Here is a 13,561-nt window from a genome sequence, read left to right as displayed (position 1 = left end):
TTACAGGATGAAATTGGCAGATAACAGTCAAATCGAATCAAATCGATCCATTAATAACTATCAGAGCTAACATTCCGAAGTATCAAGACATCGTAGAAGGTATTAGAACAAAAAATAAATCGGTATCACAATCATAGTAACGTGAAGTAAAGCTGCGCACCTAGCGCCCACGCTCAGAAAAAAACAAACCCAGACAAAACCACCTCTTCAGAAAGTACAATAGCCATAGTTCCCCGCGCCAATTGACAGGACAGAAACACGCAAACCGACAAGCATCGCTCACAGATACGGCATCCACAATGCATCGCATGACGCTAGATGCTGGGGGTTAACTGCCTTCGAGATCAGATCGATGGTGGTCTGATTGGCAGGCAAGTTACCCTCCGGTGGGCTGGCAAGACTGACAGCGCGGTTGACGATGATTTCACTGTTGTTGTAGACCAGATCTCGGAGTTGTCCAGGGGGCAAGACACCTCGGTGATGAGCCGTAGCCCAGAACATCATCTCGTCGCGCACAAAGACGCTGAGCTGTTGCTCCAGCTCGTGTCTTGGCTCCGTCAGGCAGCGGGCGATTGCCATCATCGCACAAGCGAACACACCCTCCGTTGCAATTGGGCCCAGTAGGGTCTGAATGTTGGGTGTGAACCGGAAGGGGACTTGCTCGGGGTTGTAGAAGAACGCCTTGGCCGGGTTGATGGTCGGGATCAACTCTGCACCCCAGATATCGCCTGTTGAACGAGAAATCAAGATTTTGTTCGGGTATCTGTTGCCGATGTGCATGACGTAGGTCATGAAAGCAATCGCCGCGTACTGGTAGGCAAATTGACGACGGAAGAGCCAGAAGTCTGCGAAGTTGGGGTATGTCTGCTGGCAGTATTCCAACACGACAGTACTCGGGACCCATTTGTCTTGAATCGCGGTCAGGATTTCTGTCCGAAGAACCTGTTGCTGATCGGGCGTGCGCTGGGAGTTGTTAGCTTTTGATATGAGAAGGGTGTACGGCACACTTACGTTCTGCTTGGTCTCTGCCAACGATCGCATCTTGTCCATTGTGAAAAGCACCGGGTCATCCTTGTTAATGCCCTTGCGGCGGCAGTAATCCTCATAAATTCCCTGCATGGAGATATACGAGGAATCGTCACGCACCAGCCGAATGTGTGGTGCTAGAGGAACCATTAACGGCAGGTGGAAGTACAAATTGCGGCGACGACTCTCCTTGCGTTTTGCAAGAAGACCATTGAAAATTCGGAATAATTGAAGAATGCGTTCTTCACGCCTGCAGTGACGGGCAGCCGGATGCTGGACGGCAAATGCTTGCATGCTGCCATCGTGTCCGCGAATCTTCAAGCGGCGATGACAGACACCAATGCCTCGGATGAGGTCCACATCTGGAAGCAAGCGGTCGATGCGGACAAAGTCTTGGTTCTTATCCTTGTGGAGTAGATATTGGCCAGGAACCTCGACCTCATCAAACTTGAGGAAGCGGAACTCACTCAGATGAGGTGAAGAGTTTTCGAGGAATGTGTGCTGTGATCTCCGGTCGAGCTTTTCCTCGAACTTGTCACGCCAGCGCCGCAGCTTGTGGATGTACTCGTTCATGGTTGGCTTCTTGGTCACAAAGTCCGCCTCGAAGGACTTGCGAATGTGAGCTGGGAGAATTGTCTCCGCGAATCGGGTGATGTTGGCTTCGGTTGCGGCAGGCAGCTTAAAGTCTTGGGCATAAGATCCAGGCATGCGACCCACGTAGGCCAGTCCGTCGTTCAACAGAGCAACTATGAGTCGGTATGCATCTTCGTCTGGGGGACACTTGAAGTTCTTGTGGATCTGGTCAACCATTGTCTCCATAGACAGAGCAAGCAAGGGGAAGGCCGTCTTGAGTCCAGACATGATTTCGTCCGAGTACTCCCAGGGTTTCTTCAGAGGTTCCTTCTCGCCGTCTGCAAGTGCAACCTGATTCTGCTGCGGTGTTCCAGTCTGACCTGGCACTTGTAGATGAGTTTGGTGCGCTTGGCCCGGAGGTTGGCTAGCATGTGGGGATGCCTGTATAGGGTTTTGTGGCTGCGCAGGAGACTGGATTTGTGCTTGGGCTAAATTCTGCGTAGCAGGTGAATTCGCAGGCGGAACTGACGGGGAGGGATTGGTCGATGCAGCTGCAGCCTGGGCTTTTTGAGCAGGAGAACTATCGGCACCAGCAACAGGATTTGGCTTGGTACTTGGCGAAGATCCTTGCTGCTGCTGTCTGGCCCGGTTCAACTTCTCTTGTTTCTGATCATGCTGTTTCTTGATGCTCAGCATGTCCTCTCTGTTCGTGCGAAGCAAGAAGAAGAGGGCCTGTGGGTACAACTTGGCAATTTTGACCAGGACAGCCTTGCAGAGGCGCGCCTCCCGATGGGACAAGCTAGTGAGGAGTTGAGGAATGAAAGTGATCCAGTACCACACCGGGGTATCTCCCTTGAAGTTTTCGAAAGCACTTGCGATCTTTCCTTCGTCGTTGTCCAAACTAAGAAGCCAGAGGATTCTGCTAAGCAGTTTCCGGGATTTCGCGCTCTTGTAAAGGCCAGCCGCCTCCAGGTAGCAACTAACAGCATTGCTAGCCAGCTCGTAGTCAGTCGGGTCAGCCTTGAACCGCTGGTCACTATATTGTCCCCATTCAGACCAGGCCTTAGCGAGGCGGAGATCATAGTAGAGAGCAACTCCAAACGCCTCATTGGCCTCATTGACATGATCAAGCTTGGCGAGGAACATGCCCTTGAGTGTGTAGAATTCAGCCTTCTGCTGTGGCCCGAAGTAGTTCAGATTAGTGTTATTGATCACATCTAACCCGCTGTTGAGCTCCTTCGGATTCTGGTAGTGACACTTCGCTTGCTCCCGAAGCTTGAGGAAGGCCTCTTGGATTTCGATGTTCGGAAGGGTATAGATACGGCTGAGTTGGTTGATGCAGACCTCTGGCATCTGGTGCTTTCGAGCTACGTGAGCGAATCTGTTGATGATCCAGGCTGTTTCATGGTATCCACGGTAGGCGTAAGAGTTACTGGCCACATTATTCGTCTGTGGGGGCAAAAGACTGAGGTAGGTGCCGTTGATGAGCTGGAAGATGTGTTGACGCCAGGTGACGAGATCTTGCCATGTGTTGATGTCATCCCAGAGATTGGGCAAGCGGTCTCTCCAGGTTCCAAGAAGAAGCTTAAGCTCGGCAGACTTGGTATCCAAGTTTCTTTCATTTGTCTGAGCCAAGCTGCTACAGATGTGGCTGGCATCGTGCAGCTCAACAAGGAGTTGGAAATGCTGCAAGATGGGAATATGGGCGTTGGTGATGCGCTTCGGCAATTGCAGCCACTTGCGAATGGAGAGCTGGATAGACTCGTCGCAAACGCTGTTGAAGTCCTGGATATTGTCCTTCTTGGTGTGGTATTGGAGAAGGGCCATGAAGGCCTGGAAGAAGGTGCGCCTAGGAGTTGGAGCATCGGACACAGACTTGATCAATGACTCAAGCTGCTCCCGGTTACCCTCGCTCTGCCAATTTTCAATGTTCCTCCAAGCAGCCTCCAACAAAAGATCGTTCAGGTTCTCATGCTTGGCGAAGTCGCTGAGAATCTCCCACTGCTGGAGCTTCTGGGCGCAGATCAACCAATGATCCTCCCAGACAAAGTATTCGCCCTGGGAGAATGGCATGGCACCAGAGCGGGCCTTGATTTGGGCATTCTCATAGAGTTGTTGAGCCTTGTCCCACATTCCTTGTTGTTCATACGAAAGCGCAGCATTGGTTTCAACAAACTTGCAACGACGGCGCCAGGTTCCGTAAAAGAAGTCATCCTCTTGGAGGCCTGCGTACACCTCAACGAGCGCATCCAGGTTGCTTTCGCGCACAGTAGGTGTGTCAATGATGGGATTAATGGCGCTTTGTTCAAGGTAGATCGCAGCAGTGTACCATGCGTCGTACGTTCGGCTGAGATATTTGATAACATGGGGGGGGATTTTGAACCGGGGATTACTAGCACGCACGGTACCCTCCAGGAGGGCTTGCACAACATTGGGCCGCTTGTCCAGTTGTCTGTGGTGGTACTCACGAGTGAGCAATGTCACCATATCCTTCTCCAAGTCAATGCAGTCTTTATTAGACAGGGTAGACCAGAAGAGAGGGAATATGATAGTCCACAGCTGGTAGGCAACATTGGAATCGGTGTGTTGAAGCTGACATAAAGGCTCGACCAGATCGCGAACTCTGACATCGCCAATGTCCGACATGAATCGTCTCCGGTCTGCGACGAAGGTCTCCAGCTGGCTATCGACCGTGATATCGGCTTTCCTCGGGTCTTTATCGCCGCTGCCAAAGAGGAATGATACGGGGAACAGGGTGAAGTCCTCAGGGTGCAAGCGGGCAGTCGTTGTCATGTCCACACAACCAAGCAATAAATGTGACGCTTGCGCTAGCCAGAAAGAGTCAGCAAGAGTATCCCAGTTCTGACATGTGAGGACATAGCTGAGACGCGAGCTGGCAAGGCGAGTCAAACTCCGATCGAAGATTTGCATGAAGCGGTTCCGCATTTCCACGTCTTGGGCTCTTGTGCCAATCAGGAAAGCATGCTCCAAACGGACTGTCAACTCAGTCCGAGTGATTTTTGAATCTTCGTAAATTCGAATGACAAGATCAAGGAACTTTTTCAGCATTGTCTGATCAGGTCGAGATTCGAAAAGCAGCATCTTATGCAAGACAGCTGTCTTCTCCTTCAGGGTGGGCCAGGACTCGGTTGAATGGAAGATCCACGACTCTGCCATGCCCAAAATCTTGCTACACAGCTCGATATTTTGTGACCGCTCCACAATCTGTGCTAGAACGCTCAAGAATGGACGACGTTGGTCACCAAGATGAGACATTCTAACAGATATGAGCTCAATAGTCTTGAGGATGAGATCAACTCCAATCTCAAACTCTTGTTGATCTATGGTTGGAGCTCCTTCTGTGGGCTTGGTTCCGTTTGTCAGCTGGGCTCCATTCTGAGTTGAAGCAGCAACATGTTCCTTCGCGAGCTTTGTAGAGAAAGCCTTCATCACCGCGGGAATGTGGGCATCGATTTCGGCGGGCTTGACCTTGGAGAGCGTCCACAAGATGTTCAGACTTGACACGTAGTTGCTGGCAGAAAGTGTTTCAGTGGCGATGGCAGACAAGTATGAACCGAACTCCGAAGGCGTTCCCTCCGTATCCATCGCATCCTCGTCATCAGGCTGTTCATCTGGAATAGCCTCCAGAACACGACGGACAGGAGGCGGCAGCTTGTGCGAGACATCCATGTCATCTTCTAGTCCATGTAGACAATCCTGAATCTCTGGGTTGTCCGACTTCAAGGGCTTTTCGAGAAGCTTCTGGATAGTAAGAAGACGAGCAGCAATCCACTCATTGGGTTTAGCTGCTATGAGCACCCTAATAACCTGCAGCGTATTGACAGTGTAGGTGATTTTGTCCTCGGCTTTGTCCCCTTTGTCACCCACTAGGATTGGTTCAGTCGCCTTTTGGTAAAGATCAATGTCTAGATCTCCCCAGTACTCAGGAGAGAGGAGGCTGCGAAGTAAGTTTATAGCTTTGTTGATCATTCCACCAGTGGGCACAGGGTTTTGCTGTTTTGCTGTGGGCATTAGGCGAATCTGGGCAGCTGGAACCAGGAAGCGTTCGGGTATGGTGGTGATGAATGTGATGAGGTACTTGATCAATGACGCACGCAAATCGGTGGGTACTGTGTAGTCCGATCGTTCACGGCTACTGGGAGGACCAAGAGCGGGGGACGGCGATGGCTCTTGAGGTTCGTCCAGCTTGCGTTTCCTGGCAACTGGAGACTCGGATGTCCCATTGGCCAAGTGGCTAGCCTCGGCATTCTGGGTCCGTTTCTCTTCCCAGTGCCAAATCAAGCTGATCAAGTTCAATGCGAGTTTCTTGCTGTCGTTCGAGGTGTTTGGTGGACCTGTAATCTTGACTAGGGATGGGACAATGAGAGGCACAAAGTGCTCCCTTGACTCGTAGAAAAGATCAGGTTGCCGAACCAAGAATTGGAAGATACTCATAACCTGTTGGAGATTGGCAGTTTCCTCGGCTAGAATACGACGTGGCCATTTAGCCCACAGGGGGTACCGTGCCTCTGCTCCAGAGCTGTTGGCTGTTCGCGTGGGGAGGACAGGAGCCAAGACATCAAGAGCCTGCGTAACAAGGGCTCTGCCTTCATTCTGATGAGCCCTGAGCAATGCGACATAGACTTGGATTACAATCTTGAATGGAGTCTCGTAGTGCGCAATGAAGTAACTGATCAAAACATAGGCACCGTACTTATTGATGATATCCTCGAGTCGGATGTAGTTCCAGGCAAACTTGATGATATCTTTGCGAGAATCTTGCACCGTCTGTGAATGATATTTGATCAACAAAGCAGACAGCTGGAGCAACTCCATGCGTGAGTGGTCCACGCCAGCTTGATTGGACTCCTCGCTCAGATCAGCCAGCTGGGGCTTCCACAAACGACTCTGGATAGACTCGGTCATGCTCTTATCCATCAACTTAGGTGTGTTCGGAGGGCTATTCCAAGTAATCTGGACATCCATGGCAAAGATCGGGTTGACCAGGTGGCGAAAGGCATAAGTCTTGGTCTTCTGAGGGCAGCTCTTCTGGCCGTAGAGGTCGAGACAGCGCATAATAACAGAACGCCGGTAATCGATGGACTCATTGGTGATGATGCTCTTATAGATGAACTTAGGAAGCGCAAGCGTGCGTTTCAACTCATCGGCGGAGAGCCCGTCAATCACTTCAAACAGGAAGTCCAAATCGTGGGTGGCCTCTGCCAAGTACATGGTAAAGATATCCATCAATTGGTCTTCGGCTTGCTCCACTCGGAGTCGCTCATCAGCCGGCAGACTATCACCACGAAGCTTCCTCTCCAGATCTCTACCGGAAGTCAGGAGCTTGTTTCTCATCTCTGCATGTGAGACCAACCAGCGCTTGGTTGAACTGTAGGAACAAAGAGAATGTGCGACATAGACTCCGTTGATAGCAGCAGTGTTCTTGCCATCACCAGTATCCTGACCAAAGGCAGCAGCGGAGAAGCCATCCGTGTCAGCGACGATCGCGTTTCGCAGTCCTTCACTCTCAGGATCCGCCAAGATTTGTCCGAAGAATCGTCCAAACCGCTCATCCTTGAAGCGCGCAAAGAAGAATGCGAGACTCTCTTTGGGGTAGCGATTGAGATACTTCACAAGCGGCTTGCGGAATGGACTGTGTGACGTTCTTCTAAGCTTCAGTTCGAGATCTAAGACCTTGTTGACAAGATGTTCCATGAAGGAAGTGGCGGCCGGTGGAAGGAGATGGAAAATATTGAAGATGGCAGCCACTATCTTCATCGCTGGGTTTTGCTCAACTAGGCTGAAAGACACCTTCTGCAATACGGCGTCATCCGCGATGACTTTCATGTGGTCAAGCAGACGCGCGCCGATTTCGACTTTGAAGTAGTTAGTCAGGAGTGTCAAAAGACGAGCAAGACCATCCAAACCAGCAACACTGAGGCGCTTGGGATCCTGGAGGTTCATGAGGATAGGGCGCAGTCCATTCTGCAACAGATCCTTAGGAAGCTTGTTGGTCTGGGTGAGAACATCACGGAGACCCGCGTTTGCGGCTTCAATCACCTCTTGTGACTTTGAGTAGAGTGACTTGAAGAAGACAGAAATTATCCGAGCCCTGCTCGTGTTCTGTGGGGTATTGGCAAACTCGGAGAAGCTCATTGCCATAGATAGAAGGCGAAGACAAGCAACACGCAGGTTCACAATCATATCTGCAGTCTTGAATTCGTTTGGCTTAGATGCTAGAGATTCATCATCGGCATCAGCGAGGGCGAGAGATTCCAGCATCAAGCGGTTCAGCGGTTCATTGAAGCTGACGATGTCGTTGTGAAGGCCGAGGCAGTACGTGATGGCATCAATGAAACCGATCTGTGTTGGGAAAGGCAGAGCACGCAAAGGTTTGTTGAAGATCGACTGTAAGAGACGATCTCTAACGGGGAAAATAAGCTCATGCACCTCACATCCAAGGACCTCCTTCAATGTGGTGAAGCAACGACGAGCAGTCTCCCGGACATGTTTATTCATGTGTGCAAGTTCAAACACGAACAAGCCACACAGAGCATACAAGCGGCTCTTCTCGTTCCTCAAATCTTCTTTGGGGATGAGTTTGCCGCATCTTCGCAGCATCAAAGTCATTGTTTCTTGTGACTGAAGCCTCGTAGCAGCAGGGAGATCCGCAGGTGTGTCCTTGACAACATACATCAAAGCACGACAAAACTCGACATGTCGCTCATAAAGCCATGTATCTCCCAAGTCCAGCTTGGTTGAGAGCAGGCTGATTCCCAGACTGCCACCGGCCTTGGTGAACCACTCTTCACTGTAGCAGCTGTGGCAGAAGACGCGGCCCAGATGCACGAAGAATGGGAGCTTGGCTGCTTTCTCGGGCGATCCGAAGATGACGCCTGCGGCATCCTTCACAACCACCATTGCCTGCTCAGCTGCTTCTCGGACGTGGACCTCATCGGATGATAAACACTCAACTAAAGCTTCGGCCAGAATCCTAGAGTCGAGGTACACAGGGCCTTCCCCGTTTGCGACGTCAAAGGCTTTGCGACTGTGTCGGATTTGAGCCAGGGCACGGCCGACCTCCACAAGAGCGAAGTGCTTGCACACATCCGCCACAAAGGCTGTAGCGGCTGGTTCGAGCTCGGGGATAGTGGTGGCAAAGATGCAAGCCTTGATCAGTTTCTTTACTGTTGCTTCCTGCGCAATCTTCTTTGGAATAGAGGCCGATCTTTCCGACTTGTCAAGAATATCTGCCATAGCACCTGTCTTATTTTCGAACAGATCATTGGCATGGAGTCTGATCAAGATTGTCAAGTCTTCGGGGATGTTGTCGTAACCGATTTGGAGCTTGAGATGAGAGCTGAGCATGCGGTAGGCCTGCTGCTTGTAGTAAATGTCTGAAGCTTTCCCGGAGTCTGTCTTAGGAACCTCCATGAGTTTCCCCGCAGCGAGATCAATACCGATATCTACAGGGAAAGGCCGCTTCTCGTTGGGACCGATCAGCCTGATATCGAAGCTTGGGTTATCATCAGAATACTGCTGGAACGACAATTCTGGTGGGTGGTTGAGGAACTTCCGATTCCGCCCGCCAAGTTTTCCCAGGATGCGCATAGTGGTGTGTGCGTGGAAGTGGTTGTAAGGAGATGGGCGCAGGTGATCCCAGAGTGCAGTCATCAGCTCGTCCATTATTGGGCCCATGATCGGATCAAGGTAGTCTGCCGTGAGGTTGTCCACGCAGAGTTCAAGAGTGCGCAAACCCTGACCAACAAGATCAGAGTCGGCACGCAAGGCGACCACGATTGGGCGCATTAAATAGCTGAGATGAGGGAGGAGGTGGCTGAGTCGCGCAGGAACGGTGAGGGTGAGTTCCACGTACAGATCCCGTTCTTGAGGCTTCCGGGCAGCAAGTAATAGGTTGTTGAACGTTTCAAGAAGCATTTCTAGAAGTGGGAGGATCTCTTTGTACAGGAGCTCAAATCGTCCTCCACCAATGCTTCGAAAGAGAGACCTCAGAAGAAGGAAGTAGTTCATAGGTTCCTCGGCTGTGACTGAAAGCTCAATGCACTTGGTTACGATTTTCGTCACATGCGGGTGGAGGACCTGCTCATTTTGCACGGAGAACAAGGTCACGGCCATGAAGGAAAGCTTAAACATCCTCAGAAGTATCTTTGCCTTCGTCATGTCTGAAGTTCCAACCTCATCAATGCGTTCCATGAGATACTGCAGCACCATGCCAGAGAATGCGGGAGAAGTGGCCTCGCTAGCCAGGAAGAACTGGGGCAGGTGAAGGAGAGCCCCATGTTCAAACATAAGCTCGTGTAGGTACGGGATCTCGGAATGGAAGACTTCGTGGAAGGTCGCGGTGTCAATGCAGTGAAAAACAGTACCGAAACTTTCAAGAAGCTCCTTTTCTTCGCGCGACATTGGGGCAGTGTACTGGCTAGCAAGGAAGTCAAACGGAGATGCGTAGTTCATCTCAGGGGGAGACTGATCCACCCCATAGTAGCGGAACACACGAGCTCCTTCGTGGAAAAGCTTCTTGATCACACTAACTTCCTCTGCATTGTAACCGTACGAAACTTCTGACCAGTTAATGGGAACGCTGTTCGGGTCAATTTGAACATCGTCTGGGTTGCAATTTTTCAATTGCCGGAAGATATTCTTTAACCCATTGATCAGGTTTCGGAAGAGGAAGATGTTGTCCGAAACCGGGTCACCTCCACGATCGCGTGGACTAGATGTCTTGATAGGAGAAGCCGAGAAAATATCAATCTCATCCCAGTCCGGTGGCTGGTCCTTCTCAGCAAGGTAGTTCTCGGCGCATGGCTCGGTCTCTTGTCGGAAAACTTTGTACGCCCTTGAAACCTTGACAGCGTTTTTGAACTGGTGGTTCATCGATGCGAACTTGTCACCAATAGCATCTAAAATCATAATTAGGAAATACCGCGCCTCACGCTTGTCCTCTAGTTTAGAGATGTTCTCTGCCATGTTCAAAAGAAGCTTTGCACTCATCGTTTGGAAGCTGGTGCCAGGGAAATCGTCGTGGAGGTTTTTAGTGTAGACTTCAACCGTTCGCCGTATCTGGTCGCGACTCAGATGCTCACGAACATGGTGTATTAAATCGGCCAACATGCTGTAAGCCAATGGTCTCATGGTCTCATAGACAGTAAGGCCATCTCCGATAAGAGTGCGCTCGTCTAAAAGCTCATCAATCTTCTCAAGGAAGATCTTACGATAGTTAAAGTTGATGATGTGACGAATAGCTACCAACAACTCCTTCCTCGCACCGGACTTCTCTCGCGGGCAATCTTGAAGGAGACGGACGACAACAGAAGGAAGCGTTGGAAGGAAGTCCTGTAACTGATGGGCATAAAGACGCAAGAGATATGCCAAGAAGCTCATCGTTTTCACCTGAGCCGTGATGAACTCCCCAAATGCAGCGCGATTTTTGATTTCCTTGCACACACCCGTAAATATTGTGCCTTGGGCTGCTGCTTCGGCGTGGGCCTTTTCCTGTGGCTTCGCCTGAAGCAGCAAAATCGTTTTGATAAGCGGCACAAACAGCTTGACGTTGGCCGGCACCGATGCGCGGTGTGTCTGGAAGATCGAAACGACAATAATCGGGCACTCTGCGAGGACCTTGAAAGATTGCATGCCCTTGAGGAGAACATTGCTCGACTGCTGATCGGGTCCCAGATCTGATACTGAGGTGGCAGGCGAGCTGGGTCGCGGAGACTGGAAGTTCTGTGCTGTTGCATTGGGCGTCGATGGCATTCCCGACGGTGTGGCCTGGTTAGGAGTGTCGAAAGTATCCCGAACCACTTGCTCCATGGTCTGAAACATTTCCTGGATAAGCTCCAAGAAAGCCTGCACCCGGTGTGCGGTGGCTTTGGCTTGATTCCTCTCCAAATCCATGATTGTCTTCATGCATAGCACGGCATTGTCTTCGTTTTCGATCCGCGCAAGTTCCATCAATAGATCGACCATATCGACAGCGTACGGCTCCACGTCCGGGGATCCCATCGGTAATCGGTGTAATGTTTCGAGGATACAATTTCGTAATTTCTAATAGATGACCAAAGTTGTTAGCTCGTTATGCGCAACATTCACTGGGGGCAAGCGTGTGCCAATAATCTCACCTGGTCGTAAGACATGCTGAAGAAGACCGGGTCCCCCTTCAAAATAGTTTTGAATACCGGCCATAGCTTCGCTAAGAATATGGGATAGCTTGCGCCCGAGCATAGGGGCTCAATGCTGTCTCGTAATTCGGTAGCAACATTGGCTCGGACTTTGACGTCTATTGAGATGACGGGTTAGTTAGCACAGGAAGGGGACAACAGTTCTAGTCGTGTAGATTTCATCAACATACCCAGCTTTTCGTCGCCGAGCTTGCTGGCGTAGATATCTATGTTTCGCTCCATCGCTTTGATCTGACCCTTCTCACGGGCTGGCGACTAAATGGAAAGAAACAGCAATGACGGCCGGGCCAAGAGGCCGGCTGAGGAAAGCGGAGTGTGCGCAGTCTTCCCGGGGGGGAATTGAGCTCTCATATGTTGTGTTGTGGTGTCACGGAAGCTCTGTGGACTCGGTCGATATGCGAAAAGATCGGAGACTGTAGAACTTAAAACGAAAGAAACCATCAAGTCATTTACTCTTTCGGGAAAACAAAACTGCCTAATCCATTGAAATGAATTAAGTCCGGACAGCGAATGAGTGAATGGAATTACCCCGCAGGGGAGGAGAGGCTGAGGGAGATGGGGAGAAAGTTGGGGATTGTATGCGGCGCGATATTCACGAGAGCAGAACAGAGGACGCGGGCTATCGCAGAGACCCCGAAAGAAAGACTAGTCCGCATTTGGCAGTCATATCGGTGGTGGTTGTTCCGCTCCGAGTTTCTTCAAGGTACAGCCCTGCAGAACTATGGCTTCAAGTTTTTACTTAGTTTCTTTTGTTCTCGTTAGCATGAGGTCTTTATGAATTTCTTGGCCTTGATCTGTCAGGTTTTCATGTCTACTCTCAGAGAATTGTAATAAAATATAGGCATCGCTCCACCGGTACTTTTGGGGTCAGTAAGCATGGATCGGAATTTTGCGTACATTGGGTGTATAATCTGTCTTCATACATCCTAGGAATCCAATATGGACCTCATCTGCCAGTATATAGATCGTATGTTTAGTATAATGGGTCATGACAAGCTTACTCCTCTTGGGCGTGCTCAAGACAGAAGGGGAGGAAATACACAATTGCAGCGGTTGATGGCCCATCTCAAGGGCAAAGATCCACTCTGACTGAGAAATATTTTGAGATGAAACCACCTATTCTCGGCCTGAGAGCCTCTGACTTGGTTTCCAGTTAACGTAGCTGCTGCAGGCGCAATGATAAATATGCACGTGAGCACGAACGAAGGGGGACTGGCGGCTACATACTGGCTGCCATTGGCCATAGAACGGACCAAGCAGCCACTTACGAATTTAGAACCGTTGTTTTTTGTGTCGTCGGCCGCTCGTGTGATTGTGAATAAGTAGAGAAGAATTGATATCTACTAATTTACCGATGAAGTGGACCAATATATCAAGGCCGGTTGGTTTGATGTTTCTATATATTCCACACGATGTACACTCAGATCTTAACAGTCATTCACTCTGCTTTGATTTGATTAGCATACACTTAATCAATTTAATGTGCCTGGTACGCCGGAACTCGAATTTAGACATATCGAAGAGTTGAGAGCTGCATTGGAAGATCTACTGAAAAATTGGCCGGAAATGCGACAGGCTCTAGAGCAAAAGATCAAATGCCTAGCGATCTTCGGCAACTGGTACCCCCATTGTCGTTCTTGTCAGTTTATACACGCTATCAACTTTACCTACATACATTGCATAAATTATACATCACGCACTCGAGAATTACTTAACGCTCTATTCTCCTCATTCATTTATCTGGATTTTACAACTCATCGCTG

The 13,561-nt window shown here is 50.2% G+C and overlaps 1 protein-coding gene across 1 annotated transcript; it reads right to left on the bottom strand.

The window, feature by feature from the left end:
• Window positions 1-279: 279 nt before the first annotated feature.
• N7518_000119 (histone acetyltransferase TRA1) lies at window positions 280-12,020 on the bottom strand (the record flags this gene model as incomplete). Its single annotated transcript, XM_057181047.1, has 4 exons — window positions 280-963; window positions 1,012-11,664; window positions 11,739-11,896; window positions 11,969-12,020. The coding sequence occupies 4 exons, from the start codon at window positions 12,018-12,020 to the stop codon at window positions 280-282; spliced, it is 11,547 nt and encodes a 3,848-aa protein (XP_057046397.1).
• Between the last annotated feature and the right edge of the window lie 1,541 nt (window positions 12,021-13,561).

This window comes from Penicillium psychrosexuale, assembly GCF_028828465.1.
Source record: "Penicillium psychrosexuale strain IBT 29551 chromosome Unknown utg000001l, whole genome shotgun sequence".
In the NCBI taxonomy this organism is placed as follows: Eukaryota; Fungi; Ascomycota; class Eurotiomycetes; order Eurotiales; family Aspergillaceae; genus Penicillium; species Penicillium psychrosexuale.
Note: the sequence above shows the minus strand (reverse complement) of the source record. Positions and strands in the feature narration are given on the sequence as shown.